This window comes from Danio aesculapii, chromosome 21 (genome assembly GCF_903798145.1).
Source record: "Danio aesculapii chromosome 21, fDanAes4.1, whole genome shotgun sequence".
In the NCBI taxonomy this organism is placed as follows: domain Eukaryota; kingdom Metazoa; phylum Chordata; class Actinopteri; order Cypriniformes; family Danionidae; genus Danio; species Danio aesculapii.
In genome coordinates, this window is record NC_079455.1 from 6194590 (window position 1) to 6211429 (window position 16840).

Genomic DNA, 16840 nt, shown 5'->3' on the forward strand with positions numbered 1-16840 from the left:
TCCAACACGGGCTCATTCTGAAAACGTAGCCCTACAGACATTTCTGGCGGCCGCAAATTACGTAACAAGAGGTATGTATGGCTGCATTTCATTTTTTTTTAAACAAATGCTACGGGGCGGTGAGACGGTGTGAGAGGGGTTGACCGCAACGACGTGGTTCAAGTCCGGTGAAGAGCAATTCCAGAAAGCAGGTAAGACAAAAACAGAATCCAAAAAATAAAACAAGTAAATAGCAGGGTGAGAATGTGGTAAAATCTGACAACGTGGTAAAAGAAAATCAGATGAGGGCTTTTATTTTTTTGGATTGCTTTTGGAACGGGTTTAGAGAAGCGGGTGGTCGGGTGAATTGATAAAATTAGTTGGGTTTAGGGAAGAGGGAGGGTGGGTCAGTCGATCGTTCGCTCAGTCAGTCAAAAAGTCTGTCAAAAAGTCAGTTGACAGTGGCCTCTGGTGGGTTTATGCGAGTACAGCAGGCATGAATGGCACTCATGAGGGAAATTTGAGATCTCAAAAAACTGCAGAAAAACGTGCCGTCGGGACGTACTTGCAGTCTCCAGAAACGTCTGTAGAGGTACGTTTTCAGAATGAGCCTGGGTTGTTTTTATCAGTGACATTACTTTAACTAACTGCTCAAAATATTGTTCTGAACAAGCCTTAACCCTAGTGCTCACTAGTACAGAGTAAAAACATTTCTGTACCTACTGTTCTGTGTAATTATTCTTTTGCACCTGTTGCTCTGTCAAATGGCTCTCTCTTTCTCTGCTTGATGTCACTCTCAGTAGTAACATTAGTTTCACAAGCCAAACATCACCATTATTTCAGTTCAGAGCTAGTGCATATATATCTGTGTGGGTGCATATATTTTAAAGAATCAATATTAGCATAGAGGGCAGCACGGTGGCTCAGTGGTTATCATTGTCACCTCACAGCAAGAACGTCGCCATTTTTGTGTGGAGTTTGCATGTTCCCCCTAATAGAGTCTGGCTGAAGATTTGCACTTGCACTTTCAGGCTTGCACTCTCGAACTTGCACTTTCAGGCAACCGTGCTTTCTCTGCAAGTGACGTCATTTACAATCGACACCTGTGCCCGCTTGCATGAAAGTCCTTCAGCAATTTAACTTAAGGGTGTCGCTGAGGAGGAAAAATCCCTGAGGTAAGGGATTTCATTAAGATCGTTGCAACAAACTTCTTATCTGTCACCCTTACCTAAGTGCTTTTTTTCCTAAGCAATTCACTGTAGTTTCTGGCAACATATATTCTCTTTATTCTCTATTTCCACCTGGAGATACTCATCCTGAGGCCCTCAGAGACTTTGCAGCACCACTGATTAGATCCAAAACTAGCAACGAGATGATCCCATGGTTTCCATAATCCTGGACCAGGCCGTATCCTGAGCAGCTGCTGTGGTGGTCATGGAGGAGTGGAGAGCATGAGACTGATTCCTGTGACACTCCGGGGACAGATGAGTCTTGCTGACGTCTAGCTTCTCCAGAGCCTAGACTGCAGCTCTGCACAAGACGTTTGACCATAGGAGAAATGGTCGTGCCCAACTGAGCCTGGTTTCTCTCGAGGTTTATTAATTCTTCACTTTTGCCAATTGGTGAAGTTTTTTTCTCGCCGTTGTCGCCACTGGCTTGCATGGTTCAGGATCTGTAGAGCTGCGCATCGATGGATTTGCTCTTCAGTGTTTGGGCTCTCAATAGTAATTATTAAACCACACTGAATCGAACTTAAACACTGAAAACTGGACTGACACTGTTTCAATTTACTATGATCTTCTATGTGAAGCTGCTTTGACACAATCTACATTGCTAAAGCGCTATACAAATAAAGGTGAATTGAATATATACTATGGCAACTATATACTATAGTTACGTAAACAGATCGTAATGAACCACGAATGTTGCCTTCAAACAGCTCTGCAGTAATGTTACATGTTTCCATTAAGCGAGTCGAGATGTTTCCTTATCGTGTCAATCTTGACATTATGTTTGGAGGACCTATAAAACTGGGCTGGGATCATGTAGAGACTTGTGAAGCTGCACTGAAACTGGGATTTTATATGGATTCAATCCTGCGCAGACGTGCTATCAACACTGTATATACTTTCTCTCTCTCTTTATATATATATATATATATATATATATATATATATATATATATATATATATATATATATATATATATATATATATATATATATATATACTCTTTAAATAAACTTTAAATAAACTGCTCATTAAAATGCTTCAAGCTCTAGACCTTAATGAATGGAGAGTCAGGCTAAGAGCTAGAGCTAGACATAATCCATTTGGTTAGGAATCTTAAAATAGAAAATAAATGTAAGAGCTGTTAAATATTTTAATGGCTGCAGACATTGTTATATTGGTTATCTCTGCAGTGTAAGGATCTTGCCTGTGGTAAAAAAAAAATGACACAGTTCTGGGGTTGGTTGACAGAGTGCTTGTGTCACTAAAATTCCTTCATTTGCTTGATGTGGCACAAAGCACAAAACCATGAGAGCCCTAAACCACATGTAATTTAGTCAATATCAGTGCTACGTGTCTGACTGATTTTAAGATGTTGTTTAGATTTATGAATGCAATTTTGTGTTCAAATGATAAAGTAGAATATAGAATTTAATTAGTACATAACAAAAAGGATCGTCTCGGTTACAGACACCAATGAGAGATCAATAGACGACTAATCACTCTGAAGAGTAAGAAAACAGGAACAGGAAGAGCTAGATAAACTTATAAATATGTCTAAACCAGCTACATGTGTGTTAGACCCAATTCGAACTAAATTACAGAAAGAGTTGCTACCTGTAGTAGGAGAACCTCTTCTTAACGTGATCAACGTTTCTTTATCTTTAGGCCATGTTCCAAACCCTTTCAAGCTAGCTGTTATTAAGCCTTTTATTAAGAAACCACAACTTGATCCCAGCAACTTGAACCAGCAGCTAATTATAGGCCTTTTTCAAATCGTCCATTTATCTCTAAAATGCTACAAAAGTTGTTTCTGCCCAGTTATGCTCCTTTCTACAGATGAACAATAGCGTCATCACAGCACAAAAACCGCATTAGTGAAAATAACCAACGATTTACTCTTAGCTGCTGACAGAGGCTGCATCTCGTTATTAGTTTTACTTGATCTCAGTGCTGCATTTGACACTATCGACCATGATATTCTCATAGATCGCTTAGATATTAGGTGTCCAGGGACAGGCAATGGTTTCATACTTAACTGACCATTACCAGTTTGTAAATATAAATGGACAGCTTTCACAAGTCAGGTCAGTAAAGTATGGGGTGCCTCAAGGATCAGTTTTAGGCCCTTTGCTGATTACAATATACATTCTGAATAGACCTTATTAGAAGACACAAGATCAGCTCTCACTACTATGCAGATGATACTCAATTATATATTACAACAAAACCTAATGAGACATCTGAACTGTCTAAGCTAACTGAGTGTATTAAAGATGTTAAATACTGCATGACCAACCATTTTCTTCTCTTAAATTCAGACAAAACAAAAGTATTAGTTATTGGGCCAAAACCCTGTACACAGAGGATCCCACAACTCGACTTGCAATTAGAGGGATACAAAGTTAGTATTAGCTTACTGTAAAAGATCTGGGTGTTATATTAGACAGTAACTTAACTTAGGAAAATCAATATCTCCTATGTCACAAAAACCGCCTTTTTTCATCTGAGAAATACCACTAAGTTATGAAGTATGCTATCCATATCAGATGCAGAAAAGCTAGTTTGTGCTTTTATGACTTCTAGGCCAGATTACCGTAATGCTGTGTTTGCTGGCTTTCCCAGCATCCTCTATTAAAAAACTTCAGTTAGCGCAAAACGCAGCTGCCAGAGTTCTTACCAAGTCTAAAAAATATGACCATATCACCCCAATTTTATCCTCGTTACACTGGCTGCCTGTTAAATTGTGTATTAGTTATAAAATATTGCTTCTTACCTATAAAGCTTTAAATAATCTAACTCCTGTTTATCTAACCAACCTTCTGTCTCCATACAATCCAACCAGCTCTTTGAGATCTCAAAACTCAGGGTTTCTGTAGTACCCAGAAGTCTACTAAAGAAGGTCAAGCCTTCTCGTTTATGGCTCCTAAACTCTATAATGGCCCTCCTGATAATGCACCAGGCTCAGACACACTCTCTTGGTTCAAAACTAAATTACTGACCTATCTTTTAGTAAGCATACACACAATGCATCACATAATAGTATGAATGTTTTTGCTTAAGATCGGCCTTACAATACAAGCCACATGTTTTTGGCAGACATCGCACCTTATGGAGAAGTCAACTGCATTTGTTCTGATAATGCCACTGAATTTACGAGTTGTGATTTTCAGACAGGCTTTTATTTTTTTGGATTGCTTTGGAAACGTGTTGTTTGGGTTTAGGGAAGTGGGTGGGCGGGTCATTCGATAAAATTGGTTGGGTTTAGGGAAGGGGGAGGGTGGGTCAGCCGATCGTTCGCTCAGTCAGTCAGAAAGTCTGTCAAAAAGTGAGTGGACAGCAGCCTCTGGTAGGTTTAAGCGAGTACAGCAGGCATGAATGGCACTCATGAGGGAAATTTGAGATCTCAAAACGCGTACACAGCGACCTCTGGCGGATTCGCGAAAACAAAAACTGCAGAAAAACGTGCCAAAGGGACGTATTTCGCGGTCTCCAGAAACTTCGATGGAGGTACGTTTTCAGAATGAGCCTGGGTTGAATATACCATGTGGGAATGCTAACCTTTAACATTAATAATGTGCACTTTAACACTGATGTAAAGTTTTTGATAAATGCACGTTAAACAATATAAACTGCAATGTGACAAACAGCTAGACTTGGAAAGTAAAGAGCATTTTGATTGGTTATTACAAGCTGGGAAAATGTTAGATAGCCATGCTATTGCATTTAATGTTATAACACCTGCTGAATAGATCTAATATTTACACATTTGCCTGTGGAAGGAATGATGGGGTAGATACAGTACTATTGCTATATTCCATAACATCTATGCCCTTCCATAATATTAGCTGACTTTAAAACTAACAGAGAGAGCTAGCTTTTTGATTAGCAAACCATGTTCTGCCATGTCAACATGGGGATATAAAAATAGGGGACAGCTATTAGCTTCAAACATTAGAAAATATTAACAATAAAATAAAAGGTTTAGCCTATGAAAATCAATAGCTTATACTGAAATCAAATCAAGTTATAAAATCTCATTCACTTTTTACTGTATTTAAACATTGATTAAAGTTACTAGAGTTATTTAGTAAAGAGCGGCAAGTGAATCTCTCATTTTGTTCTGTTTGATAACAGAGGTGTTAATGTAAGAATGCACAGATCTGTAGGCTAATGAAAGCATTGGATTAACCGTTTATGCTCATTTAAGAGAAAATTAGTTGTGTTTAAAATAAAACACGCAGGACGGACATGTTTACATGTTATTAAGTGTATTTTTCTGTTTAAAAACACACCAAAGCCTACAGAAGCTTATCTGGCATCCGTTTATAATACGGAGCGCTTCCGTCAGTCAGCATGCATTTACTGATTCACAGTTTACGACGATTGACACACAGCTTTAAATCGAAAGTGAATGCAGCATGTTTATATTCATTTCGATGTGCTTTTAAGCCAAAATAAAGCTAAAGCACAAATTTCTTGAATAGCTCTTGCAGTCATATCACATTTGAGATCGGCTCTGAGAACGGTACTTTCACTTTTCATAGAAAGATTAGAAATACGGGGGAAATATGGGAAAATACTTAAACGGGATGATAGCGGGTAAAAACTGGAGGGTTGACAGGCATGTGTCATGCTAATGGTTAATGGTGTTATCAATCATAGTTGGGATTCAGCAAAATAATCATCTTTATCATAACATTACCTGTCTTTGTTGCGTTTTTCCTCCTCTTCTTTTCTTTTTTGCCTCCCCTGCGCAACAGTTTGGGATGATTTGACAAGCTTGATGTCCCATTAAAAAAATGAACACCGTGTAGCAGGTAAAGTCTAATTGTTCGGAAGAGGGGGTGTCGTTGGCGAGTAGGCTATATTATTATTATTAATAATAATAATAATAATAATACTTAGGTTTTGCACTATGCGATTAAATTAATATGAGCTTATTCTTTTCTGAAGTCATAATACCAAATAGTTTTAGGAATAGTGAAGTTACACTTTTTTTTCTTCCCCCATTTCTGGCGCCCCCCTGGATGTACGGCGCCCTTAGCATTTGCCTATACTCCCTATGCCACGGGCCGGCCCGGGGTACACCCGAGAGAAGATAGAGATCCCTCTCTGACATGACCAAATGCTTATTAAAAAAAAGCAAGTTGCCAGATGAGTTATGGAACTATGCGATTCAGACATCAGCTTACACAAAGAACAGGTGCTACTTCAGCCGTACAAAGAAGACACCATTTGAGTTATTCAAAGGCAGAAATCCAGATGTTTCCAAAATGCTGAAATTTGGATCTATATGTTTTGCTTGACTCGAGATGCAGACAAAAACAGTCCAGCGTACCTAGTGTACTACTGCAATAAAGGGAAGAATCAAAAACAAAGGTTAATAAAATTCACAACCAAGACAACCAGACAATGTCAGCACAATAGCCTAGTGGTTAGTGTGCTGACATATGGTGCTGTAGCACTTCAGGCCGCCCTGAGTTCAAATCCTGGCTTGAGGACATTTCCTGATCCTACCCCCTCTTTCTTTCTCACTTTGCTTCCTGTCTGATTACTGTCCTATCTAAAAAATGCCAAAAATAAATCTTTAAAAACAAACAACATTGAGAGAAAAAGAATCACAAACATCTGAGACAAGTACAGAAATTTAAATTATGAGTCCTAGGATCAATAGTGAGGGAATAGATGCAGGAGATCTTAAGAATGAACCATCCCAGGATTTTCAGAGTGACACTTCAGAGACTTTACCTGAACAGACTGAACATACACAGGCAATTAAAGCTACTAAATCTATAATGAGAAAGAACCCTACAAGAGCTTGAAGGAAACCAGCTTATTTACAGGACTTTGAGACTAACAATCAAGAGGACAAACTGCAAACATGCATATACTCTTGTTATAAAGTAATATCAAGAGGCTATAACATCTACCAACTCAATACACTGGAGGAATATGATGGACAAAGAGATGAAATCTCTTGAAAAGAACAAGACTTTAACACTCAAGGAAAACAACCAGTTGGAGGCAGATGGGTTTATACACTAAAAAGAGACACTGGTGGATCCGAAAAGTACAAGGCAAGATTTGTTGCAAAAGGCTACAATCAGAAACCAGGGACTGATTATGATGAAACATTCTCTCCTACAGCCGACACGACAAGTGTGCGAGTGGTTATGCAAAAATCAGCGCAAGCAAATCTGATCTTGCACCAGATGGACATTGAGACTGCTTATTTGCATGCACCAATTGACCATGAGTAGGGCCAGACAGAATCTGCGGATATTTTGTGATATTTTCTTAAAAATCTGCAGATTTATGCAGAATGATTTTGGGAGTATAACTAAAAACTTAATATATGAATAAAAAATAATGACTTTAAACTTTTTATTTAATGTTTACTATCCAAATCCAATTAAATCCACTTTATTTGGTAAACAAGTTTCTCATATAATATATCAACTAAAAGACAGAAAATATTACTTTTCAACTTATGTTGTAATTAAATCATATGAATATTTTCTAATTAGTCAATAATATTACTGAAATGAACAACAACCACGAAAAAAGAATAACTATAAATTTACTCACATTTACACAAGTAAATAAACAGAATTAATAATGGGCTAAAAATCTGCAGAACTCTTTATGTAGAGCAGCCAGAAGGCTATGAACGAGATTCTGAACGAGAATCTGAAACAGGTGAGAAGAAAACAATCTAGTAGAAACTGTAATGCTGCGCTACATGAATGCTTGACTGAGAATGGGTTTATACAAAATTCAGCTGATAACTTTTTACATGGGTGGATGACCTAATAATAGCAGCTAACAGTGAACGCATTCTAGAGATTGCACTTTAAATATTCAACTTGAAAAAAGTTGAAATTCCTTGGTTTTTTTGTTGGTTTGGCAAGAAATCAAATTCAAAATCAAAATTTTCTTCATTAAGCTAAAAAGATTAGTTTTGTGAGCAAAACTTTGCAAGTTCACCCAAAAAACCTTTTGCCAACTTGTTACTTTAAATTGAGGTAATTTCAGACCTCCTCACTTATTTCTAACCCTAACAACAATGACAAAAAAAACAAACAAAAAAAAACAGTAACACCAATAATAATATTTATGTCATTATTATTATTATTAACAACAACAACAACAAAATACTACTGCAATAATGCTAGCATAATTTGAAATTATTATTAATTTTTAATTTATCTTTTTTGGAGGGGCACAGCTGCAGAAAGACTTTTAATGTGAATTTTCATCTCAAATTGACCTAGTTCGCTCTTCAATAAGAAACGCTTAGCGGATGTAGACTGTTAATTTGTATTTAGCTGTTTTGTGTATAGGTGACGCAGTGGCGCAGTAGGTAGTGCTGTCGCCTCACAGCAAGAAGGTCGCTGTTTCGAGCCTCGGCTGGGTCAGTTGGCTTTTCTGTTTGGAGTTTGCATGTTCTCCCTGCGTTCGTGTGGGTTTCCTCCAGGTGTTCCGGTTTCCCCCACAGTCCAAAGACATGCGGTACAGGTGAATTGGGTAGGCTAAATTGTCCATAGTGAATGAGTGTGTGTGGATGTTTCCCAGAGATGGGTTAAGGCTGGATAAGTTGGCGGTTCATTCTGTTGTGGCAACCCCGGATTAATAAAGGGACTAAACCAACAAGAAAATGAATGAATGTTTTGTGTTGTATAGGAAGTTTTTCAAAGTTAAAATGAAAATTCAAATGCTTAAAAAGATCAAATAATAAATTGAACTTTCAAAACAACCACCCAAATGATAAATCAAACATTCAAACGATCAAATAATAAATCAAAATGCATTCTCAAATGAGAAATCAAATGTATTTAATATTTAATTTTCATGATAAAGTCCTGTAATAATTAAATGACAAATAAAATGCTCAAACTATAATTTAAATGCTCAAATCGACACAGCAAATGATAATTCAATGCAAATGAGGAGTGCCAATCAACCAGCCTGGGCGGAGCTTTAAGGTGGAGGAGTTTAGTGACAACTACCAATAGCCCTCAGACTTTTTTATATAATGTATTAACTACTGTATGTAGTTTTTGTACTTCAGTGAAGTATTGCAGGATTTTTCTTTCTTTTATTGTGGTGGTAGAAGTTACTATCATTATTGATGCTCCTGTTTTGGAGGTTTCCTGTAAAAAATAACAAAAGGGAAAGTGTACCCAAAACTGATAACTTATTATCATTTTCTCACTTCTTTCTCCAAGCCTTATGAACTTTCTGTTTTTATTTACTTGAGAACCCCCCAAAAATGTCAAAGACTAAGATTAGATCCATTCTGTCACGATCACCAGCAATCTAGCCTGTGCACATTGCTGGAGAACTACACACAGGACATTTTAATGAACTACAACTCCCATTATCCACCTCACACACACCAGTTTTTGATTTCCCCCGATTACACACACACAGCTGGAAGCTCATGATGGACTGTTTACAAGGATCATAAAGACACCTCATTCAAACAGACTCTTTGCTGAGTCTTTTTTTCCCCATGGATGCATTACAAAGTGGTTTTCCTTGTTTGAGTAAACAAGAAAAAATAAAAGGAAATAAGGATTATGGGTTATTTGGTCACTCAACTTTACAGTTTTTAGGTCAGTGCAACTGATGTTTTTAAAAATTGAGTAAACAAGAAAAATTAATTAAGAAAATAAGGATTGTTTTTTCTTTTCTTTGTTTTTTTTGTTCACTCAACTTCAGAGATTCCAGTTCTGCAGACAAAAATGTTCAGTTGGCACAACTACAGAGTAGTTCACCTCTCCAGAAAACTAATAATCTTATGTTAACCCAACTAATTGTTTTTTGTATTACTGACAAAATATTTTTGCTCAGTGCAGCTGATGTATTTAAAAGTTGAGTGAACAAGAAAGAACGAAAGGAAATGTACTGGCTTTTTTTACAGTGTAGATAAATTTAACAGACAGATGACAAACCATTGAGGAAAGTGAGAAGGGAGACCATTCAATCGGTGGGTATTGCTCTTATACACTTAAAATTTTGGAGTAAGGTGTCCTTTTTGGTTCTCCTAACAGTGCATAAGTTTAAACAAGAAATATATATTACAGTTAAACATGGTAAAGCAAATGTTTCTTATTATATTACTTATAATTAATATTAATTTAATTGCATAACAAATGGTTAAGCATTTGAATTCATATACATCAATTCATTCATTTTCTTTTTGCTTAGTTTTGCTGTCTTTAATTTCTTTATTAATCTGGGGTCGCCAAAGCGGAATGAACCGCCAACTCAACCAGCATATGTTTTTTACGCAGCAGATGCCCTTCCAGCTGCAACTAATCACTGGGAAACACCCAAACACTCTTGCATTCACACACATACACTACTGACAATTTAGCTTACCCAATTCACCTATACCACATGTCTCTGAACTTGTGGGGGATACCGAAGCACATGGAGAAAACCCACGCGAACATGGGGAGAACATGCAAATTCCATACAGAAATGCCAACTAACCCAGCTGAGGCTTGAACCAGCTACCTTCTCGCTGTGAGGCGAGAGCGCTACCCACTGCACCACCGTGCTGCCATTATTTTTATTATTATTATTGATATTGATATTATTAAATAATAATAATAATAATAATAATAATAACGGCAAAATCTATCTAATGATCGAAGATAGTTTGATGTGAAAATAAAATAAAGAAAGGGTTTGGGTTTGCTATAGCACCAGTGCCCAATGTATTCTTAATCTGGCCCTGAATGTAAACCCTCCATCTGTCATTTTGAGTCATCCTTCCTATTAAGGTGATTGACAAGAGACCCCGTCTTTTTGCAGTAAACCACCGCCCTGACTATGTAATGCTGTTTGAAGTGTCATCCAACACATCAAAAAGTATTACATAGTCAGCTTCAAGTAGGCTTCTCTTTTCCGGTGAAGCGAGCACCAGAAAAGTCCCCAATTTGATGTCTTGCATCATTGTTCTTCATTCAGCGGCATGTAAAGCTTTCCTCTCCGGTGCTACATGCTGCAGCTCGAGTCACATGAATATTTAGGGAGCGACCGTCAAATTTTTGACTCTCTGGCTGCTGTCCCAAACCTATTCGCATCTTTTCGTGGGGAGCTCTCTGAGTTTGAATTAAATACATGAATGATTAAATGTGCAACCTTGGTGAGGATGAAAAAGTCAAAAATATAAAATAAAATCATAGTTACTCCATGACACATGGCCCTATCATACACCCGGTGCAGTAACGCGCAAGATGTGTTTCTCCGACGTCTTCCGCCAGTTTGTTTAAATAGCAAATCCATTTGCACCACTCATGGACTCATGGGTGTTTCGGTCTAGAAAAGAGGCGTGTTCAGGTGCATTGTTGGCACGTTGCTATTTGGAGGAACGAAAATAGACTGCACAATAGACCAGCTGATAGCAGGTAGCTGTGTGCCTCGCTTACACATTGCGTAAAACATGCAGGATGTACAGCAATACGCAAATATCTTTACAAATGAAAAAGAATTAAAGGATTAAGAAATTAAAAAATTATTATTATTATTTTTAGTATTTATTTTATGCATATTTATATTTGTTTTGAAACAAATCCTTGCGCTTAACAAACAAAATGAATTATCTAGGCTAATGGATGTCTTCAGAGTGCGTCCAACACGTTTCCTTATCCACGAAAGAGAGAAAGTAGAGACCGACTGGAAAAGGCTCATTCTTTATTCTCTTGCTGCAGATGGTCTATTTAACTGTTTTCTCGCTAGTGAAGCGTTCAGTTTTTACACTTACAAAGTCAGCCATGTAAACAGCAAATGCGCCATAACGCGAGGCAACTGACTCTTAAAGGGAATGGGAGATGAGACTCTGATTGGTTTATTCTCAAAATACACCCATAACCTTGATGCAGAGCGGATTTTTTTTGTCCTTAAAATAGCAAAAGTGGATTCGGACAAACCCTTAATTCTTTTGCAGCCTGTGCTTTAGACTTTGTGCCTAGACCGTTAAAATAGAGCCTGTTATTTTATAAATTCAAAAATAAAAATACAAAGATCTTAAATAGACACTCTTCATAATTGACTAATCATCTTACACAGTTCATAATACTTACTTACAATAAGATGCATTTATTATCTCTTATAAAATTATAAATATTATTTATTAGTTTCAGAGCAGCACGGTGGCGCAGTGGGTAGCACAATCACCTCACAGCAACAAGGTTGCTGGTTCAAGCCCCGGTTGGGTCACTTTGCACATTCGTCCTGTGTTCGCGTGGGTTTCCTCCGGGTGCTCCAGTTTTCCCCACAAGTACAAAAACATGTGGTATAGCTGAATTGGGTACGCTAAATTTTCAGTAGTGTATGAGTGTGAATGAGAGTGTATGGGTGTTTCCCAGTGATGGGTTGCAGCTGGAAGGGCATGCGCTGCGTAAAACATATGTTGGATAAGTTGGCGGTTCATTCCGCTGTGGCAACCCTAGATTAATAAAGGGACTAAGCCAAAAAAAAAGTGAATGAATGAATAAATGTATTATAGCTTCCTCTGGTTTGCTTTGTGGAGCTTTGTGTAAGCCCTGAGCTTAATTAGCACGTGTCATGATCTTAATTATGAATAGAACCATTCATATCTGAAGCACAACGTAAAATATATGTTTTAAAAAATGCAAATGTTATTTTAACTAATTAAATAAATAATTAATTAATTAATTAATATAGACTTTGGATTTTTTTGGTTGGGGTCAGCAATGAGTTTCATCCTTTGATACTTACAATACAGTTTGGAACTCAACACAACAATGTAAACACAATTCGAATTTTCAAACACATTCCTAATTGTCAATTCACAGTTTTTTTTTTTCCCTGACAAAAAATTTTAATGTTTAAAACACTATAGAACAACATTATTAAAAATGCATTTGTTTTTCTATTTTATTCATCAATAACAGAAAGACTTTTACGATCAATCAAACTGCAATTGCATGTGAAATATGAGGAACATGTGAAATAGGAGGTTTTGCATTAGAACCCGTGCTAAACTGGCAATATGTTATTTGCCCATAAAAGACCTCGAGTGAAAAAAAATACAAAAAGTGCGCCGTCTAGTGGTATTTCAAAAACAATCTCAGATGGAACAAATAATCTCACAACAAGAGCAAGTAAAATTCAAAACAATAGACAAAACATCTGTGGAGAAACTTACGGTAAAAGACGTACTCAGTGTAACTTGACCATATCTTGTCGTCTGTATGCTGGTTGATAATCGAGGCAGTCACAGACGAGTTACAGGCGACCATCTGAAAACCACACTCCGAGAGCATGTCGAAAGAGCGCTCAAGGTGTTTGAACTTTAGGTAAAAGCGGGATGTGTACTTATCAGCTGCCCTGTCAGGGTCCCTGCTTTCATTTAGGGTCTCGCCAAAAACTTCTTTGGCCAGGGCAATCCTGCCGCATATCATAATCCGAGGCACCCTCCGGAATTTGGCATCGGTTCGATTTTCCCTACCCATTGTACAGGACCCGCGATATCCGACTGTTAAGAATCCGCTTTTTCTGTCGGCGAGAACGAGTGACGGCGGAGGACACATCCGCTGATCGCTTCCTTGAGACCCATCCTCGTAATCACTGTGGATATATTCATCGGAACTGGGTTTTAGGTCGTCAGGGGTTAAGAGATTAACCAAATCAGGCAATTGAAAGTATTCCGCTTCTTTCCTCAGCCTTCCTTTCTCGGGAAAGTGGTCAGGAAGAACAACCTGTTTATCTCTGAGGTAGTCTAACACGTATCTGAACAAAAAACCATCCCGGTCGATGAAATATCGACCTTTAGGGTCCCTGGCGAGATCATTTGATGCATTATTTTTGGGAGAGAATATTTTTCCCAGAAGAGAGCCAGGGCTATTGATTAACGTAGTATGACGAGTGTAATAGACTTGTCCCCCCACGTTTAATTCAATAACATCTGGAAAAGAGCTGTCTTTAGGTCTAGAATTTCCACTTAACGCCATCGTTTCAGTCATGGGTGCTAATATTAACAAAGTTCTGCTCTTTTCCAAAGATCCACAGCTTCGGGAGTGTTTTAGAAAACGTCGATTTCAATACACATAAATTGCAGAAGAAATCACGTTTCAAATCTGAACCGATAATTACACATATTTTTAAATCCACATATTCTCCACAGGTGACCCAAAAAAAAAAAAAAAAAAAAAGAGAAAGAGCAAAATATCCGAGGAACTGCACGCCTACATCCTAGAGTCGAAAAATTGGTAGCTCAGCAGGGCACACAGCGAAACACTGGGGATTGCTTCTTTGCCTGAAAAAAGCTAGTGCATTTGCAGAAGCATCTGTAAACATCATATAATAAAACCATTTATTCTTTCAAGGAGAAACAAAGTTTATTCCAAATTTAGCAACGAGCTGAATCCAACTTTTGCCGACCAAAGAGAAAAGATTGGATAGTTTCAAAAGATAATATCAGTTTCAGGACAATAGGGTTGATCAATAATCCACGCGGTTAAGAAAAAGATGAGTGTGTGATCCTCTGGAATAATCCAGGTGTTGTGCGTTGGTGGGGTTTATGGTGAAAGATGATGCAGCATCATACTCTGTGCGCTCGCGATCGAGGGCTGTGGCACGAGAAAATAACTGCCTCAGCTGTTGTTGCCTCGGCGGGAGGAGGAACAGAAACATAATGGGTTATCAAAAATTACATCATCTTAAAGACGTATGCACAAAATACAGTAGTGTTGCGGGTATTCACACCATTGTTTGATATAGGCTGTCAGCTTTTATAGCTAGTTTATGCAGACAACATCAGATCCTTTCGTGCATTTCAGCTTACAACAACCAGCTGCACTAAAAAAGTAGGCTACTACCAGGCTGGGTCGAGTGGAGTAATCCTCTGTAAATTTCAGAACCATGGACAGTGAAAACAAGGTTCCATTAAGGGTCTTTAAAGCATGACATCCAAATTTCACACTATTAATGAAATGCAAAAGCGATGTATGCATCCAGTTTTAATGTATGTTTGTATTATTGTATTCATGTAATAATGCACTATATTTGTCTTTTTAAGCCAAAAAAGTGTCGTCTGTCAATAAATGATCGCTATTTTAAAAATAGAGAACACCTTAAATACAAAGATCTACTTTATTGTTTAATGTTTAAGTAATCTACTGTTCCTTATAATGTTTGTTTATGTAATGCCTGTGTCAGCACACATCTACACGTTTCTTTTGCTCATAAATAAATATAGGCTTTTATAATAATAATAATTATTATTATTAGAAAGTATTATTTCCAGATAGCATACGAATGTGGGCCGCTTTAGGCAGTTATCCGGCACTGGTGGTCTTCCTTCGGCCCTGACAAAATGAATGTGAGCCTGAAGTGGCCCATCTGTACATTGGCAAAAGGGGGCCAAAGATTTAAATTCATACATGGGACATTAAAGGCAAACATTTGGCACTTATGGCAAAATGTAATCTGAATGTGAGCCTAATGTGGCGCATGTGGAAAATGGTGAATTTGGCCCAAATGATGGAGGACAAATGTGGGCCACAGTTGGAAAAAATGTGGCATAGTCATTTAAGGGTAATCTGGGTCTAAACCTAAAGTGGCTCACACGTGTAAGTGCAAATGTGGCCCAGTTATCTTAAGACATATGTGGGCCACTTTTGGCAAATATTCAGCACAGTAAACTCTGGCTATTGCAGCTGTGAGCCTAATGTGGCCCAGAGAAAATATGGCAAATGTGGCCCAGTTATCTTAAAACATATGTGGGCCACTTTTGGCAAATATTTGGCACAGTAAGCTCTGGCTATTGCAGCTGTGAGCCTAATGTGGCCCAGAGAAAATATGGCAAATGTGGCCCAGTTATTTTAAAACATATGTGGGCCAGTTTGGCAAATATTCGGCACAGTAAGCTCTGGCTAATGTGAATTTGAGCCTATAGTGGCTCAGAGAAGATATGAAAAATGTGGCCCAGTTATCTTAAAACATATGTGGACCACAAAGACTAAAGTCACCATCATGGAGAAAAGTGTTGGCTTTAGTTGAGCTCATAGCCCTGAACCTCTTAATATAAATTTTCTTTTGAGCTGCTATAACTATTAAGAACTTTGCTTGAAAAGTTTAATCATAACATCAAACAAGCCAAGTAAAAAAAATAATAATAATAATAATAATAAATGAATAAATAAAATTATGTGAGGCACAACCTGTGATGAAATAATATAATTAACTGATGTTAACCAATGTTTAATTCATTATTAAAAGCAACGTAATAATATGCTTGCACATGCCACCGAATTATGAAGGTTTATAAGCTAAAAAATTTTTTGGTTTAACTCCTGTTCACAGAGATATCAATAATCAGCATATGAACCTCAACAGCGGTGACAATTAACAAAATGAACAAAAATCACAAACATCATAAACAGGAGACTAAAAGTGACGAAATCAACAACGTCAATATAAACAGCAGAATCAAAAGCAAATAATGAAAACTGGAGCATCAATAAGCTATATAATGTATTCATACTGCAATACCTGCTGGGATTTTTGTACTTAGCCACACCCAGCAAGTGTAATGTGTAGGCCAGATCTGGGCCAGAATAAAAGCAAATTGTGGCCCAGAATAGGGTCG

At 37.6% G+C, this 16840-nt stretch overlaps 1 protein-coding gene across 1 annotated transcript in view; it reads right to left on the bottom strand.

Annotated features, from left to right (window-relative positions):
* kctd16b (potassium channel tetramerization domain containing 16b) overlaps window positions 1–14294 on the bottom strand; it is a 33651-nt gene extending 19357 nt beyond the window's left edge. Inside the window, exon 1 of the mRNA XM_056446606.1 lies at window positions 13397–14294. Within this exon, the coding sequence (XP_056302581.1) occupies window positions 13397–14213 (817 nt within the window). The 5' untranslated portion in view covers window positions 14214–14294. The remainder of the gene's footprint in view (window positions 1–13396) is intronic.
* Between the last annotated feature and the right edge of the window lie 2546 nt (window positions 14295–16840).